The sequence below is a fragment of the Delphinus delphis genome, chromosome 13, assembly GCF_949987515.2.
Source record: "Delphinus delphis chromosome 13, mDelDel1.2, whole genome shotgun sequence".
NCBI lineage: Eukaryota > Metazoa > Chordata > Mammalia > Artiodactyla > Delphinidae > Delphinus > Delphinus delphis.
Genome location: NC_082695.1, coordinates 30,445,385 through 30,464,430, shown reverse-complemented (window position 1 = coordinate 30,464,430; position 19,046 = coordinate 30,445,385). Strand labels below are relative to the sequence as shown.

The 19,046-nt window shown below is 47.8% G+C and overlaps 1 protein-coding gene across 2 annotated transcripts in view; it reads left to right on the top strand.

Moving 5' to 3' along the window:
- PTPRM (protein tyrosine phosphatase receptor type M) overlaps positions 1-18,256 on the top strand; it is a 745,004-nt gene extending 726,748 nt beyond the window's left edge. For both annotated transcript variants that reach the window (XM_060028688.2, XM_060028687.2), the window contains 3 exons: positions 2,017-2,180; positions 8,206-8,341; positions 17,422-18,256. In XM_060028688.2, the coding sequence (XP_059884671.1) occupies positions 2,017-2,180; positions 8,206-8,341; positions 17,422-17,475 (354 nt within the window). In that variant the 3' untranslated portion in view covers positions 17,476-18,256. The remainder of the gene's footprint in view (positions 1-2,016; positions 2,181-8,205; positions 8,342-17,421) is intronic.
- Positions 18,257-19,046: the final 790 nt, after the last annotated feature.

The window sequence follows — 19,046 nt, the reverse complement described above, 5'->3', positions numbered from 1 at the left end:
CACATTTTCTTTATCCATTCATCTGTCGATGGACACTTAGGTTGATTCCATGTCCTGCCTGTTGTAAATAGTGCTGCAATGAACATTGTGGTACATGACTCTTTTTAAATTATGGTTTTCTCAGGGTATATGCCCAGTAGTGGGATTTCTAGGTCATATGGTAGTTCTATTTTTAGTTTTTTAAGGAACTCCATACTGTTCTCCATAGTGACTCTATCAATTTACATTCCCACCAACAGTGCAAGAGGGTTCTCTTTTCTCCACACCCTCTCCAGCATTTCTCGTTTGTAGATTTTTTGATGATGGCCATTCTGACTGGTGTGAGGTGATGCCTCATTGTGGTTTTGATTTGCATTTCTCTAATGATTAGTGATATTGAGCATCTTTTCATGTGTTTGTTGGCAATCTGTATATCTTCCTTGGAGAAATGTCTGTTTAGGTCTTCTGCCCATTTTTGGATTGCATTGTTTGTTTTTTGATATTGAGTTGCTTGTATATTTTAGAGATTAATCCTTGGTCAGTTTCTTCATTTGCAAATATTTTCTCCCATTCTGAGGGTTGTCTTTTTGTCTTTTTTATGGTTTCCTTTGCTGTACAAAAGCTTTGAAGTTTCATTAGGTCCCATTTGTTTATTTTTGTTTTTCTTTCCATTTCTCTAGGAGGTGGGTCAAAAAGGATCTTGCTGTGATTTATGTCATAGAGTGTTCTGCCTATGTTTTCCTCTAAGAGTTTTATAGTGTCTTGCCTTACATTTAGGTCTTTAATCCATTTTGAGTTTATTTTTGTGTATAGTGTTAGGAAGTGTTCTAATTTCATTCTTTTACATGTGTCTGTCCAGTTTTCCCAGCACCACTTATTGAAGAGGCTGTCCTTTCTCCACTGTACATTCCTGCCTCCTCTATCAAAGATAAGGTGACCATATGTGCGTGGGTTTATCTCTGGGCTTTCTATCCTGTTCCATTGATCTATATTTCTGTTTTTGTGCCAGTACCATACTCTGTGGATTACTGTAGCTTTTTAGTATAGTCTGAAGTCTGGGAGCCTGATTCCTCCAGCTCTGTTTTTCTTTCTCAAGATTGCTTTGGCTGTTCAGGGTCTTTTGTGTTTCCATACAAATTGTGAAATTGTTTGTTCTAGTTCTGTGAAAAATGCCATTGGTAGTTTGATAGGGATTTCATTGCATCTGTAGATTGCTTTGGGTAGTAGAGTCATTTTCACAATGTTGATTCTTCCAATCCAAGAACATGGTATATCTCTCCATCTGTTGGTATCATCTTTAATTTCTTTCATTAGTGTCTTATAGTTTTCTGCATACAGGTCTTTTGTCTCCTTAGGTAGGTTTATTCCTAGGTATTTTATTCTTTTTGTTGCAGTGGTAAATGGGAGTGTTTCCTTAATTTTTCTTTCAGATTTTTCGTTGTTAGTGTATAGGAATGCAAGAGATTTCTGTGCATTAATTTTGTATCCTGCTATTCTACCAAATTCATTGATTAGCTCTAATAGTTTTCTGGTAGCATCTTTAGGATTCTCTATGTATAGTATCATGTCATCTGCAAACAGTGACAGCTTTACTTCTTTTCCGATTTGGATTCTTTTTATTACTTTTTTCTTTTCTGATCACTGTGGCTAAAACTTCCAAAACTATGTTGAATAATAGTGGTGAGAGTGAGCAACCTTGTCTTGTTCCTGATCTTAGAGGAAATGGTTTCAGTTTTTCACCATTGAGAACGATGTTGGCTGTGGGTTTGTCATATATGGCCTTTATTATGTTGAGGTAGGTTCCCTGTATGCCTACTTTCTGGAGAGTTTTTAGCATCACATGGTTTTTTATAATGGCTGCAGATTGAAACTCGTAACTCTTTGGGCCAGTAGACGTTTCCTTCATTATTTACAGGCAGGCCCCTCCTTCCCTCGTGCCCACAGGGATGAGTAGGTGGGATCAACCCACTGGAGTTCAGCCCCGGGACTAATGCCTGCTTTCTCTCCACTCCCCGCTTGTTGCCCGACTCTCTGCAGCCCCAGGACGGGTACCGGATGGTGCAGCAGTTCCAGTTCCTGGGCTGGCCCATGTACAGGGACACGCCTGTGTCCAAGCGCTCCTTCTTGAAGCTCATCCGCCAGGTGGACAAGTGGCAGGAGGAATACAATGGTGGGGAAGGCCGCACGGTTGTGCACTGCCTGTAAGTGCTCAGATCCACTGGGCTGACGCCCTGCTTCACTGCCTCTCATTTCACTATAAATGGAGAAGAAATAAGCAGGTCTGAGTGAAAGCTCACCAGTCCGCTCATTAAGTGTTTGGTTTGCTTTGCAGAAAACAAGACCATGCACGTTTTACATTTGGATGGGGTGTCACTGCTATAAACTGAGCCCTGACCTTGTGGCTGGGAGCCAACCCTCCCCCTCAGAAAAACAATACCTGGGTGGGTTCAGTGAGCTCCTACCAGCTCTTGAGAGCCCATTGTTAAGCTATGGGGAATTTTCTGAACTGGTTGTTAAACTGTTGGTAACTTGAAATCATCGGTGGTGGGGGTATTTACATCACGGATGTCAGCAAAGGCCACAATCCGGGCACCCTCCCTGATATGGAAAAGCTGGTTTACCAGCTCACTCGTTGGTAATTCTATTGGATTTCATGTCAGAGGTTTCAAAGGAACCGTCTCCTTCTTCTTTGTGGTTTTTAAGAGAGTTTTGTTTTGTCTCATTTTGTTTGCCTGGGGATATATATATATTGGGAAGATTTGCTTACAGCCAGTGTCTCCAAACTGGTCTCCCGGCTGGCAGTTTTAGCAGGTGCTAAAACGGGAGAACTTGGCTACAGAATGATGGTTTCCGACCTTGGCTGCACATTTGGGGAGCTTTAAAAAAAAAAAAAACACTACGCCCAGACCACAGCAAAACCACCTAAATCAAAATCTCTGGGGTGCGAGGACCTGGATTGTTTCAGAGTGCCCCCAAGGTTGAGAGCCACTGGCTCGAGTCTCCGTGCTTTTCAAAGCACTTTCACCTGCATTTTGTCGTAGGCGATGGTAGCAGCTAATCAGCCAGTTGGAGCTGGCTTAATGGAGCCGGCGATTAGAAAGCCCTGCAGTCAGGGGAGATGGGTAGAGAATTTGTGGAAACTAAAAGTATTAAGCTGATGTCTCTTTTCGGTGGAGTGTCATTAGAAGCGCACAGTGAGATCTCTCCCGAACTGAAAGGAAGATAAAGCTCTACTCCGGGCAGACCGACCCTTGTGAAATCAACAGGCGAAGCTAAGGGCTGGGTTACCGTCCACTCGGTGCTGTATCTCCCGCAATGCAGCCCCCGTACCCCAAACCCCACCCCCACCCCGGGGTCTGGGAGCCTCCCTGGGACCCCCTTTCGGCACCGAACGTGGCAGTGTCTCGTCCTGCAGGAAACTGCTGTGCCCTCGGAAAGAATCGTATGAACTGACTCATCCCTGCCCTCCGTCAGAGGCCCCACCCCCAAAACCTTGCCTTCCTTCTCAGGGACCCAGTTCATTAAAAACATCTCCACGGAGAAAATGTCCAAAAGGATCGATTAACAGCTCACGTCCCCGTTTTTATTTCTCTACGCCCAGATATAACTTCTGATCAGAATATAATCAGAGGGTCACCTGTGTGAGTTCATACAAGCCCAGCAAGGAAAACTGACATTTTGGTTAGAGTTTGTATTCGATCCGTTAGGTTTCTTGGAGATACTAAAAATAGTTTGCAGTTACCGATTTCTGCGTCTGGACTCCACCGGCGTCTGGACTAGGAATGCCACGCTTCCTAGTAGCTTCCTAACAAGGGCCAGTGCTGTAACCCAAAGGGCTACATCCCAAGAGGGGAGCTGAGGCACAGGACAGGCCTGAGGGGAAGACACAAAGACCCCTTGAATCACTGCACTTCATAGCCATACTCTCCCAAGGCACAGCTGCGACCCCGAGCTAAACCATTACATCACCACCCCACGTGGTGGCTAAGACAGCGGGCCGTTCTTTAACTCCAGTGGACGTGGTGGGCACCTGCTGCTTCTGCCCTCCGACCAGCCCAGCCCCCACCCCCCTGGACTTTTCTTTGGAACCACCGTCCCCACCAAAAGTCCCTGCTGTTCCTGTGGGGCTGCCTCGTCCTCTGTCAGCATTACGGTGGGCATGAGACCCAGGCCTGCTGAGGATGCTGATCGTTGTTAAGATTTAAAAATCTTAATCTAAGGTTTTTTAGTTGTGGGAACATGCCAGGAAGGGATGCTTTGACCCCCAAAGGCAACCTGCTTTCCATCTCTAAGGAGAGATCTTCGTATTCGGCAAAGCGCAGCGCCACCTACTGGCATTGGGCAGAGCGTCCCTGCCCGAGACGCCCTCCAGGGCTGTGAATTAGATGGTTCCTTGAGCCGCATTATGGCTCGCACTAAGCAAACGGGATTCTTTTTCTTTACACATGTCTTCCAGCTAGTAAAACCAGACAGAATGGAGAGAATTAAGATAACACCATCTTTCAACCCTTGATGAAAGTAATGGAAGTAGACAGTGGTCGTCGATAGCTGCTGAAAGCGTTAGGTTAAAAAGCCGATGGGGGAAAAGCAGTGAGGCGTCAGTGCAAAGAGAGAACACAAACTAAGGGAGCAGAAGAGAAAGTCCAGGAACGGAGCCACACCTCGGGGTCTCCTGATTCACAACAAGGTCCACAGCACACACCTACTGCAGGGCAGTGGTGTCCCTTCTCATGCTACACACAGAAAGCATCTCCAGGTGGATTGTAGACCAACACGTGAAAAGGAAAACAATGAAGCTTCTAGAGAAAATCTTCAGGACCATGGGGTAACCAGAGATGTGTTACACAGGACAGTATCCATAAAGGACAACATTGGTAAATTGGATTTCGTTAAAGCTAAGCACTCCTGTCCCTCCAAAGACCCCAGTGAGAGTGAAAACACAAGGCAAGACAAGGAGTTTTGCGCTACATACACCTGACAAAGGATTCATAGCCAGAATGCCTAAGAACTACTGCAAGTCAATAGGAAAAGGATAGCCACTCCAATTGTTTGGGCAGAACACTTGATAAGAACTGCATTTTTTAAAAAATAGCCAGATAGCCAATAAGCATAGAAAAGGCATCATTAGTTTTCAGGAAAATACACATTAAAGTACATTAAAATCGGATGCCCCTGCATGCTCACCAGAATGGCCAAAATTTAAACGAGAAACAAATAAATGATTCTAAGTGTTGGGAAGCTGTGGAAAAACTGGACTCCCAAACGCTGCTGGTAGGAAGTAAATATGTACAACCATTTTGGAGCTGGTTAACAGCATCTACTAAAGCTAAATATAAATGTATCCTCTGAGCTCTTCTCCTCCGAGGTCTGTGACTACAGAAATGAGTCATATATGCAATAGGAAACATGCTTATAGCAGGTATACTCATAATATGGAAAGCTGCAAACATCCCAAACATTTGTCAGCTCCTAGATAAAGAAATTATACAGTAGTACAATTATACAGTAGTATATCCATTCAATGGAATTGTTCTCAGCAATGTAAGAGAACCAGCTAGTGACACAATATGGGTTATTCTCACACAGATAATATTAAGTGAAATAAGCCACTCAAAAGAGTATATACTGTATGATTCCACGTATTCAAAATTCCAAAACAGACAAAAGAAACTTAAGATGCTAGATGTGAGAACAAAGATTATCTTGAGGTATTGATGGTGTTGATGAGGAAGGAATATTGGGAGGAGGGGGGTTCAGGGGGCTGATAGCAGTCTGTACCTTGATCTGAATGGTGGTTACATGGCATATGCATTTGTAGAAGTTAACAGAGATCTATATTTACCATTTGTGGACTTAATTATAGGTATGTTATACTTTATCTAAAAAATTGATTAGGAACTTAATCATGGAATGATCAAGCTGGCATTGGAACACAGAGATCAATCTTAAAATCACAGAACAGGTTGATATCTTGTGCCTGCTTCCCAATGAAAGTTCATTTATAACGTATCCTTGTCCAGAAAAAAAAATCCTGAATTCTTATGACGCTCTGGAGCTAACTCCCAATTAACAGGAAGTATAGGATTAGAAACTGGCATGCTAAGTGCTTCTCAGAGATACAGTGAATGAGAACAACCCAGAATGTGGGTTGTCATTTTCCCTTCAGGGGAAAATGACCCCATTTCCTCAACAAATAAATTGCCAAGAGAAAAAAAGAAGAGAGCAAAGAGGAACCTATAGATTAAAATAAACTTGCAAGACATGTCAACCAAATTCAACGTGTGGACTTTGCTTGGACGAGGATTTGAAAAAGTTAGCTGTAAGAAAATGTCTGAAACAATCTTGGAAATTTGGACAGTGTCTAGAAATTTGACTCTATTAAACTGTAGTGTGTATTTTAGGTGTAATAATAATGATATTGTGTTTGTTAAAAAAAGGATCCTTTATCTACTTGGAAAAGAGGTTGATTCCAGAGCTGGTGCAGGGAAGGAGATACAGGATGAGCATAGAACATCTTGTGGTTCTAGAAAGTAAGGAAGTGCTTGAAAAGAGATGGAGGAACCAGCCTGATGGAGCTCCTAATGGCCCAAACCGGAACAATTTCAGCAACAAAATAAATATGGACACTATTTTAGCTCATAGAAGTGAAATTAATATGTATAAGTCTAAAGTGACTTAAATAAATAATAAAATAGAAATAAATAAGCAAATAAATTTTCAAATGGTGGCTGAGAGACAGCTCTCTCTTTAGAGTAGAATGTAGAAGGAGAGAGGGAAGTGAAAACCAGTCAGGCAGATATCACTGTGACTTGTTGCAGATGGAATCTACCAATGGACACTAAAATCAGTGGGTGAAACTTTGAGGAGAAACAAGATATTTGCATAATCCCAAAGTATCTTTCCCAAGATACTTACTAACTACAAAGAGAAGTTATGAGAAGTTATGATGATAATTATACATAACTACACAGTGAAAAAATCTGCCAGACACCCACCGTCTTAATAAGCCACCAGGGGTGGGATAGGCAGGGTGGGAGGGAGGCTCATGAGGGAGGGGACATGGGGATGTATGTATATGTATAGCTGATTCACTTTGTTACACAGCAGAAACTAACACACCATTGTAAAGCAATTATACTCCAATAAAGATATTTTAAAAAGAATATAGTAGAATACAACATTGTAAATCAACTATACTTCAATAAAATAAATTTTAAAAAAAGAATATAGTAGAAAAGGCAAAGAAAAAAAAAGTGACCAAGGTCGACATCACGAGCAATAAGACAGTTCAACACCATGAACCTTCAAAGGAGGTAACAGCCCTTCTGTGGCTTTCTTGCCAAAGTGCATAACCTCATTTCCAGTGATGAGAAGGCATCAGACGAACTCAAATGAAGGACTTTCTACAATTTGTATTTCGTGATGACTTCTCAAATCGTGGAAGGGGACCATGGCTGTTTTCTACATCTCACTCTATATCCCATACTCTACAAAATAACGACCAGTCCTCTTTGAAAATGTCAAGGTCGAGAAAGACAAGGGAAGATGGAGGACTGATCACGTGGAAGAGACTAAGGAGGTGTGACACCTAAATGCAAGGTGGGTCCTGGACTGGATCCTGGACCAGAAAAAGTGGTGACACTTGACTAAGGTCTGTGGTTTAGTTAATAGTGTTATACCAGCATTAACTTCCTGGTTTTGACCATCTGCTGTGGTTATGTGACATTTTTACATCAGGGGAAGGTGGGCAGGCAAGGAACTCTCTGTGCTATTTTTGCAGTGATTCTGTACATCTAAAATTAATCCAGAATAAAAAGTTTATTTAAAAAGAGCCCTTATGTTTTAGAGATAAATCATGACATGCTAATGGATTATTTACGGCCAAATCCGTCTTTGAGCATAACCCACACCCATCACAGTTTTCCTGCACATGCTACACCAGTTGTTTGTTTATTGAGAATTTTCCTGGGTGGTCCCTTTCCATAAAAACTGGTAAATTGCCATATCAGGTTACATCATCAGGGCAGAGACCAACTGGGAGAGCAGGATGTGCCGGTTTCTCATCACCTCCAGTCAGGTGATCCCTGGGCCCCATTTGCATCAGTAGAGGGATGGGCCCAGGTGGGAGCCGGGAGGGCTCAGGCAGCAGGTGCACACAGGTGGTGGGAGCCGTGCGGTGCGAGAGCGACCCAGGCCCACCACCTGCCTCTCCTCCTCTTCCCACAGGAACGGGGGAGGCCGCAGCGGGACCTTCTGCGCCATCAGCATTGTCTGTGAGATGCTCCGGCACCAGAGGACGGTGGACGTCTTCCACGCCGTGAAGACGCTGAGGAACAACAAGCCCAACATGGTGGACCTGCTGGTAGGACCCCGTCCATCCCGCTCGGGGGGCCCTTTCCCGGTTAGCGTGAGACACCCGGCCCCTCGCTCAGGCTGACCCCTGGGAGGGAGAGACTCGTGTTCACAGTGCAATCACTTCACTCGTCCGGGTTTTTCTCCCTCGTTCTCCCTTCCTCTGCCTTTTCACAAGGAGACTCAGCTCAGCACATTTGACACATGGAAATAGTTGAAACTCACAAGCGAACATCCTGATTAATTGCTGTTCTCGGCAGCGCCTTCCACGTGGCTAAGCACTTCATCTTCACAGAGAAGAAATAATCATAGCACATGAAATGCCAGATTTTCAAATTACATATTTTATAAATAGCTTAATCACCTAATATTTATCAAAGCTGGGAATTGGAGTTTGACATCCAGACGATTGCATTTAATTACGGTGGCCATATCTGAGGAAAGGATGAAAGAGGTGGAGAAACAAAGGACGATGTGGAATTATTTTCTTAGAGTATTTCATGAAATCTCTTTTTTGTGCGGAGCTGTTGAGATGCCAACCACTGAGACTCTAGAATAGGAGGATAGCTTAAAGGAGGAAGCTTTTCGACGAGATTTTTGTACTTCTCTGTCAGTGGAGGAAGGATCGGGAGGAAACAGTAAGACCGGCCCCAAGGTGGGGAGAATGGGGGGCGGGGCGACGGGGTCACTGATGAGCTTGGAAAGCCTGCGTCCTGGGTGCGCAGCACTGCAGCAGGGGGTTAAAATTGTAAATGTAATAAAGGGACTAAAGAGGGAGTTGAGATTCAAGCTGAGGCTGAAGAAGCAGCCATGGCCCCTGCCTGTGATGGCCACATCCGAGCCCTGCTTGGCAAAAGCCCTGCTTCCCCCACTGACGTGCCCCGCGCCCGACGAGCTGCTCCCGCCCCCAGGAGCACCGTGCTGCCCAGGGAATTTGGTAAACAGGCACCTGTTTGGCCAGGTGCAGACTCTCAGACCATCAGCAATTACCATGTTGGTTTCTGTGAAAAAAGGATCTTGCCCCCCACATGGCAGCTCCCTGCCCTGCCCTGGGGACGCCCCTGCAAACCCACCCTCTAGTCTCAGCTCTGCTCATTGGAGTGAAGTAACCTCGGACAAAGTACCTTGGCTGTTGAAGTCGCCTTGGGCGCGTCACTCTACTTTCCTGAGCCTGAGTCGTGTAAACCAGGGATAGTGTTGGTTTGTTGAGATCATCCCACATGACGATATGTGTGAGAGTGTTTTGGAAGCTGCCCAGGTGAGAAAGACCTGGTCCCTGAGAGTGGAGGGGTCTACGGGGCACGGTGTGGCCTGGTCCCTGAAAACGAATGCTGGGTGAGGGCGAGGGGCCCGCCGGAGGGCAGCATGTATACACACGGTGCTCGTAAGTGCCTTTCCCATGGCCCAGAAGTCACGCGGATGGGCCAGGAGGCTGACCCTCACATTCCATGCCCGGACTTCACTAGTCAGAGAACTCTCTCACTCCCCGGGACCCCCCCCATCCCGAATTTTAGAGAGTTCCCCCACCATGGAATTCTCCATCTTCTGGGCTTAGGGCAGTTGAGAAAAGGCCAGTCGGGCAGTTAGAGGCGGCCTGAGTTTAGAACAGATAAGCAGGTTGACAGAGGATGACAGAGGATGGAAACAAATGCATAATGAAAATGTTCTGACTGTGATGTCATTCAGTATTTAACGCCCTGATTCAGGGACGGGTGTGCTGCTTCCAAACTTCAGTTGGTACTTGAAAAAAGCTGACCTTGATTTTTTTTTAAATGTCAGTTCCCTCTCACTGCAGCCTGAACTAAGCAGGTCATTAGAAGCAGACCCTTCCAGGCCTTTCCCCCAGTGGCTCTGGCTACAGCTTCCATCACTCACCAATTTTTTTTTTTTTTTACATCTTTATTGGAGTATAATTGCTTTACAATGGTGTGTCAGTTTCTGCTTTATAACAAAGTGAATCAGTTATACATATACATATGATCCCATATCTCTTCCCTCTTGCGTCTCCCTTCCTCCCACCCTCCCTATCCCACTCTTCCAGGCAGTCACAAAGCACCGAGCTGATCTCCTTTTGCTATGCGGCTGCTTCCCACTAGCTATCTACCTTACATTTGGTAGTGTATATATGTCCATGCCTCTCTCTCGCTTTGTCACAGCTTACCCTTCCCCCTCCCCATATCCTCAAGTCCAGTTTCTAGTAGGTCTGTGTCTTTATTCCTGTCTTATCCCTAGGTTCTTCATGACATTTTTTTTTTCTTAAATTCCATATATATGTGTTAGCATACAGTATTTGTTTCTCTCCTTCTGACTTACTTCACTCTGTGTGACAGACTCTAGGTCTATCCACCTCATTACAAATAGCTCAATTTTGTTTCTTTTTATGGCTGAGTAATATTCCATTGTATATATGTGCCACATCTTCTTTATCCAGTCATCCGATGATGGACACTTAGGTTGTTTCCATCTCCGGGCTATTGTAAATAGAGCTGCAATGAACATTTTGGTACACGACTCTTTCTGAATTATGGTTTTCTCAGGGTATATGCCCAGTAGTGGGATTGCTGGGTCATATGGTAGTTCTATTTGTAGTTTCTTAAGGAACCTCCATACTGTTCTCCATAGCGGCTGTATCAATTTACATTCCCACCAGCAGTGCAAGAGTGTTCCCTTTTCTCCACACCCCCTCCAGCATTTATTGTTTCTAGATTTTTTGATGATGGCCATTCTGACCAGTATGAGATGATATCTTATTGTAGTTTTGATTTGCCATCACTCACCAATTTTTATGGGCAGGAACAACGTGGCTTTTCCCAAATCCACGGTGCAGACTACAGGACAAGGGTGATATTACATGAAGGAAGCTTCTGATCTCAGCCCACTTACCTATAATAGCCAGGGCGTTTCCGCAGTTATGTGTGATTCTGATAGAGAAATAGGATCCTTGGATGCCCAAAACCCCGAGGGTCAGCACCAGTTTTAGGGTCAACTCAGTGGCTGAGAAATGTAGGCGAGTCCTACAATTTCCTGAGAAAAATGTCTGATAAACTTATCACAGTGCCTGCTGGCGGGATAATGGATAATATCTGGTGACCAGAGAAGAAATGTCACTATGCTCTTTTCAGTGGGTTTGAAGCTTCTTGAGTTGAATCAGGGCTCTTGTCGTTGGCTTGTTTGTTTTTGCCTGTAAGTACAATTTCTGTTTAGTTTGGTACTCGTACATTTGTGTGTTGGCTGAGAGAATTAATTAATTCAAGTCAAGGAGATAAAATCTGGTATAATTTTATTGGGCATAAAAGGCCATCCAAGACCTGTGTTTCTCCTAAGCACAAAATGTTGTACCAGCAGCTGAAAAGGTACCTCCTAGCTGCCTCTGCGCAGAATGAAGTGGGAGCCAGGATGCCCTGGAGGCACCCCAGGAGGTAGGCGGGTGGGCATGGGGAGCCCCACCAGGTGCGCCTGGGTCTGCTCATCGGGGGCCCTTTCCATTCAGACACCAAAATTTGCTGCCACGCCCTTCCTGCCAGGGCCGGATGAATGTTCCGCGGCGGTCGGTGTGCCCGTCTTCGTCTCCCCTTGCCGCTCACTATTTTTCCAAATTGCTTCTGAGTTAGGAACTTCCCTATGCGTTTTGAAGCATGGCACTCTCCAGGGAGAGCCAGAGGCCCTATGGATTTATTTCTTCAAATGTTTAGGTGTGAGGCTCCAGGGGAAAGCCAGTGGACTGCCAGGAAGCAAAATCATTTGAACACAAGACTAGATGTTTTGATGCAGCAGGGGCCGCTGGGTTTGTTTCCTGACCCCTCTTTCAGGCCAGCTTCTCAGTTATCCACCTCTTCAGCCAGGCTCCAGCCCCCATCAAAGGCCTGGGTTCCAGGGGGGTGGGGCAGGCCGCGACGGTACAGCCTGAGTGAGGTTGGCGCTACTGGCCTGGTCAGAGGCGGACGGGGTCGCCCGCTCTGAGCCCCTATGAATCTAGTACAGTTGCTGGAAAACCTGCTGCTTCAGCTAACAGTCCTCTCCCACCTTTGCTTCCACATTCGGCTTTTGAAGTTCCCAGGGCTCCTTTTTAACCGAGAAACAGCCTTTAGGGGACAGATCTTGCCTAGAGAAACATATTATCCCCTGGGAGGTGGTGGGAGCTTTGGCCACCGTGCTGATGTGACATATGTACGCATTATAGAGTGGTTACCGAGCTCACGATAATCAGCACATCTGTGGCCTCACAGAGTTAACACAGCCGACTGTGTGTGTGGTCAGAACCCTTACGATCGACGGTCAGCAACTTTCAAGGGTACAGTCTCACATCATTAACTCTAGGCACCGTGCTGCACATTAGAGCCGCAGAGCTTACTGCTCTTACAACTGAAAATCGGTTCCCTCACCGGCATCACCCCACTTGTCCCTCCCCCGGCAGCCACAATTCTAGTCTCTGTCTCTATGAAATTGACTTTTCTTTAATGGGAGCTTTAGAAAGTTCTGAGCCCTGGGCCCATGCCCGAGACTCTGATCCAGTTGACGTGGGCCTGGCTTTTCAGCAGCGGTGGTACCAGCGCCCCAGGTGACCCTAACGTGCAGCCGGGGTTAAGGAACTTAGTAGCTAGTCTAGAAAGGCCCTTGGCCCGTCTGCACGTGAGATCACCTGGGGCACTTCGCAAACACAGATGCCAGGCCACGGCCCAGATTAGGGCGGTCGGAGCCCGCGTGATGTGCTACAGAGCAAGAAACACGGCTCAGGAGGATACAGAGGCCGTCCCTGTCCTGCCACGTGGGCTGCAGGGCGAGGCCGGGCAGCTTCCTCTCCATCCCTCCTTCTCCCACTCAGACCTCTGCCGGGACCTCCCATGACGGACAGGTGACCACCCAGACCGGGCCCCTTCCCTCTTCCCTGCACTGAAATAACGTGCTGGCCCGGCACTCCTACAGAGGGCCTTACCCCCGCCCTGCAGCCTCCCCAGCGTGGACAGCACACTGACTCTCCCACTCACGTGTGTAAACTGCCCCCTAAGCATCTGCCTGAGAACTCACGGGAAACTGACGGGCTATGTGAAAGGTGGGGCATGTGGGCATGGGTGTGCTGTGTAGGTGTGTGTGGGTGTGGGCGGGTGTGCATCTGTCTGGCTGTGTGTAGGTGTGGCTGTGTGTGTAGGTGTGTGTGCATGTGTGTATAGGTGTGTGCGGGTGTGTGGGTGGGTGTGCATGTGTCTGACTGCGTGTAGGTGTGGCTGTGTATGCAGGTGTATGTGGGGGGTGTTGTAGGCGTGCACGTGTGGGCGGGTGTGCATGTGTGTGTAGGTGTGTGTGGGTGTGTGTGTTGCAGCAGAGGATGTAGGCCTCGGGGGGGGGGGTGTCAGAGAGGTTCACTCACGTCCCTGAGCTGTGGCCCGTCTCTGGGACACTGGTGGCATCCACGTCCCCCGGGGCCAGGCCCTGCCACGCATCCCCCCAGGCTCGCAGCCCTGAGCCCACTGACCTGCGGTCACACTCCCTGCTCCTGAGGAGTCTGTGTGAATGCCCTGTGCCCCCGCCCACCCCAGACTCTGATCCCCCGGAGGCGGAGCCCACCCCCACCCCCCCAGCCCCAGCTGAGCTCCTGGCTCCAAGGAGGGCCCAGTAAACATTTGCTGGGCGAGCGGACTTTTCTTCTCTGTACCTGGACCCGCGTCACCCTGAGTTGCTCCCTGGGACCCAGAAGGCGGCGGCTGCAGGCTAACAGGTCTGCATAGGGAAGCAGCTGCATGGACTGTTCATGGGCTTTGAGGGAGGAGGTGCTTCAGACTCTTTCAGAGCTATAATGAAGGTAGTGACCCACCCACCCATCGTCAGAGATGGGCAGCTGCCTCCCAGGTGTCTCCTGGGCACAATGGTTGGTCACCCAGTGTGACCCGCTGGGAACGTTGAACCAAACGGTCCCACCCAGGATTATTGGCACAAGGGGACCACTTCCCCTCCTGACAGGCGCGTCAGTCAGAAGGATTTTTTTCCAGACTGAAGGATTTGTCAGCAAGGATCCAGCCGAAACTGAAGCTGGTACTAGTTTCAAAAAGCAGGTGTGCGCAGGAGGGAAACTTTGCCCCAGGTGAGCCATGCAGACTCTTCTCTTTGAATCTTCTTAGGCGACATGGGGTATTTGAAGTGACAGACTGACCGTAGGGCCCCATTCTGCAGACACAGGCTGCCGTGCTGACAAAGGCGCCGTCCAGCCCTTCAGGGGAGCCCTCTGCAGCCGCCCACTGACACCGTGGCCTCGTGCCACCCCTCCGAGAGCAGGGACCTTTAAAGCGTGACCTCACTTTGGGTGCCCTTTCAAACTTCACTTTCTCCCCTTTTGTGGAAACAAGAGGTGGGTCTGGAGGGAAGGTGAGGTCAGGGGTCTCCAAGAGGAGTAGCTTGTTGCCCTGGTTATGGTCCAGCACAAAGATAATGTCACCCAAATCGGGAGATTCTGGGACCAAGGCATAAAAGTTCTTTTTTCCCTGAAGCACAGAGCTAGCTCGTGGGGCTTAATTATACTGTTCAAAAGCAAGGAAGCTGAGAGAGGAAACCACCAAAGACGGGCCTATACCTGGTGATCAAGTGTAATCCGTTTGCAGTGTGGGAAGATTTCAGGCATTTCTCGAGGTGCTTGAGGGAAGAGACGCAGCAATTCATGGCCTTTCTGCTCGTTCCCCTTATTTTTCTGGTTCAGAAACCAGTCATCACAGAGTCCATGGGGGCTAGCAGCTTGCTTAGGGGGGATAAAATGAGAGAAAGAATTCATTTTGAAAACCATAGTCATGCCTATGACTGGGTACTTTCAGTGACGCCCCTACCACAGCCATCCCTCAGGATGAACCCAAGGGATTCACCCCTGGTTTCCTGGTTTCCGCACCTGCGTTGTGACCTGAGACCGGCAGCCACATGGCCCTCTAAGTGCATTTTTCTGTGTTAAGAGGATGGTTCATCGTCGGCGCTGAAACTAATTGCAAGAAGGGATTGATCTCTTAGTTTTCCATGAAAAAAAAAAAAAAGAATTGTCTGTGTGATTCACAAAAACAGAGAAGTGATTGGAGCACTCCATAGCCAGCGTCAGCCCAGTGAGCTGACAGCATAAGAATTTTGAAATTCAAATGATCTCTTTTAGATATTCTGAAAATGAAAGTATCAAACCCTGAAATAATAAATCCTGGAATGTGAATCAGAAAGTTTTAGTGTCACATATTTTTAGTGCCCTTAGGTGTGCTCCTAGGAGTGGAATCACTGGGTCATAGGGTGACCCTTTGGAGGGACCACCAGATGGTCGTCCAATGGGGCTGCACCATGTTACAGTCCTGCCAGCAGTGTAGGAGGGTTCCAGTTTCTCCACAACCCCACCAGCGCTTGATTTTGTCTGTCTTTTGTATTTTAGGCTGGCGGGTGTTAATGACATTGATGTTCAGTTTCGTGGCGCCTTCGGTGTGTTGAATGATCTGTTTACTTTGTCTTCGCCTCTAGATTGTAGGAGCCTGAGGGCTGAGGCTATATCTTGAATTCCCCAGTCTCTAGCCTTACATATTAAATGGGTTGACTCAAAAGCTGCTAAACCCATTTTTTTGGTCACCATTTACATACACAACCAGTGTTTGACCCCCAGCTGTGTGCCAGGCTCTTTGCTAAGGATGGTGTATTATCCACGGAGGGAGAGACCATGGCCCTTGTCTTCAAATAAATAGGTTGGTTTAGAGGGGCATTTAGAGAACAAAATGTAGGTGGAGAAAGAAAATTGCGATGACTAATTAGGCCCATATCAAAAAAAAAGGAAATTCCTTTTTTTAATTAATCTGGCAAACCCCAAAGTAAGAGGTGCATTTCCTTGGTCGTGGCCATCATATTGGATGTGAGACAGTGGTCCTGACCACACGGCTGGTGAAAGCCTCCCTCCGACTGAGGGGGAGGGGGGCCTGCCAGTTGCTGAGTGACTGGGCTGCTGCCAGGGGGCAGATGGAGGCGTCCTCAACCCCCGTGTCCCTCTGCTCGGTTCAGAGGCCACACCCAGGTGAGCATCGGTCAGCTCACGGCATAAATACAGGTGCCGAAGGCCCTCCCCTCCCACCTGAAACCCCACCTGGGCCAGGACCTCACATGGGGCTTGCTCAGGCCGTGGTCCAAGATCTGAGAATTCTGTGCTCGAGAGAAATGAGCTCGCTGCCCGCTTAAGAACTGGTATGTGGCCCCCCAGAGGGCATCAGACGTCCCCACTCTGTGCCTTTCCTTATCCTGTCGCCTCCACCTGGGATGCTTGCTAGGAGGACCACGTACTTATCATTCAAACCGGGACACTCTTGAGAGTGAAAGGGCCTACAAGTCACGATGACGCCAGGACACCAGGCATCAAGTGGGACTGTCCCGGGCAAACAGGACACATAACCGCCACCCCCCCGCTCACGTGCTCATCCTCAGGCTCCCCCATTACCTGCCACCCCCTGCACATCTTCCTTAAGAAGCTCAGCTCCCTCCTCCACTGCACCCCTGTTGGGGAGCATTCGTGGGCCCTGCTCAGCTCTGCCTCGTGAGTGCCATTGGGTGCCCGTCTCATCCTCCTTGTTGGACATGGACTTCTCAGAGTCAGGGACAGGTCAAGACACTTGGTACTTAAGAGGTGCTTAATAAACTCTCATAAAACGGAGGAAATGCTGCTGACTGACAGTCAGAGGTAAAGCCGGTCCAGGAGTGAAGCCGCGTTTATTTGCTGAGCAAATCATGAAGGCATGTCCCCAGCCCTCATTATCTTTCCTTCCACCTCTTGGCTTTCCAATAATTTGTACTCAGGATGTTGACGTAACAGGTGAACACATACGTGTGGACAAACAGAGATATGTGTTGCAGTTGTCTAGAACTTTCCAGGAATTCTAATGAGCATAGATATCAAAATACCTCTTTCATCGGCCTTGTGGGAAACATCTACAAACGACGAATGTGTGTGTGGTTCAGGACCATGACTTCCCAGTTCGCTTCTGATTCACATCCTTCTCAGTTTGCTTGCTTCCAGTTAAAACCCTAATCTGGCATCATTGCTTTCAGAGAAACTGCATCCCGCTATGGCCACGCTGACATTTTGTCCCTTCTGTGTTCCAGGATCAGTACAAGTTCTGCTATGAGGTAGCCCTAGAATACTTGAATGCTGGCTGACGGCGTACACAGCCCTGCACACAAACCTTTCATCCTGCAAAGCCAGGACGTGCCATGGTGTTTGTGCCGATGAGATGAAGACTTCTCCATATGCTTATTTTGCTTTGCCTAACTGGCTCTCTTGAAGAGCCCAAGAAGTGTTTATAAAACTGCTTGCCCTGCCCAATTCCCAGTACTGCTGCTGCCTGACGGAAGACTACCGTCAGCACCCAGTGGTCCAGCCCCGTCCTCCTAGGCACCAGCTCCGTAGAGCAGCATGGACAGCTGGTAAACTCAAGAGCACAATTATATTCTTATGAAGGAATTTGTACCTTTGGGGTATTCTTTTGTGACCCGTGAACCTTTGTTATTGTTACAACTGAGTGTACATTTTTGTTCTGTGGAGAATGCTACCTGGCATTATGATAATATATTATTTTAGTTAAAATTTGTATTTTAACATGTCGCATAATATATGTAGCTTTCCAAGACTAACAGATAAACATATAACGAACAAAGAGATGTACGAGCTGTTGTTTCTATCAGATTTGTATTGTTCCCAAGGGAAAAGCTTGGGAGGCGTTCAGTTCAGAGAGGCGGAGATCGATGATCAGACTCACAGACCTGAAGCTTTGCCATGTGTTTATATTGTAAATATTTTTGATTTCATCAAATTATTTATTCATTAAAAGAAATTTTCGTGAAGCACGGTGAGTGACAATCATTTTTATCCAGCCCTGGAAATGACTTACTACTGTATGATGCTACCTTGTGTGAATTCTCAACTCAATAAATAAAGACCCGTGACCAGTGTGGTGTCTGCCTACTGTCCTGGCGCCCCGGCGGGGGCAGCTCCGGTCACTCTGGGCCTCTGGCAGAGAGATCGTGCCCGGGTCTGCTGGCCTGGAGCAGGTAGAGTTGGGACTCTGGAGAGAGAACTTTGGTCAGTGAGAGATCGAGGCCCATCCCGGGAGCCTCCCCGGGTGCACAAGCCCCAGAAGCTACAGCCGGTGACCTCTGACCGGCAGGCAGGCCGTTCCAGGGAGCTCTGGGCCAGACACCAGGGCGGCGACTTTCTGACCAGGAGCAGCCTGTGCCTTTCTCTGTTTGATCTCGGTGGCCTGGGGGTCGTGTCTGTCCTCTCCAAGCCTCATTCAAACCTGAAACTTGCTGAGAGAACGCTCTTTAGAGGGTCCCACGATCAGGGTGCATCTGAGCAGGACACCAAGCTGGACAAGACGTTTCCTGTAGGAGGGAAAGACCGCAGCCCGAGGGCTTTCCTGACCTCTGAAGAAGGAGGAAGCCGGGCCGAGGACGAACACTGAGTTTAAACTGAGCGCCAGGCTGTGCGAAGTGATGGCCAGTAGATGGTGGGGACGGACCTTTGGCGAACGCCCATTCTGTGCTGGAAACTGCAGGCGCTTTCCCAAGTGGCAGCAGAGTCTCCTCCCCAACCCAGCAGTGTGATCGGGGACAGTATGGAGCCATCGAGCCATCGGACAGCTGGAGACAAAAGATTAAATAACCTGTCCACGTCACCCAGGCTCGTCAGTGTCAGGTGCCTCCAGGGCCTGGGGGGAGGTAGGGGCAGT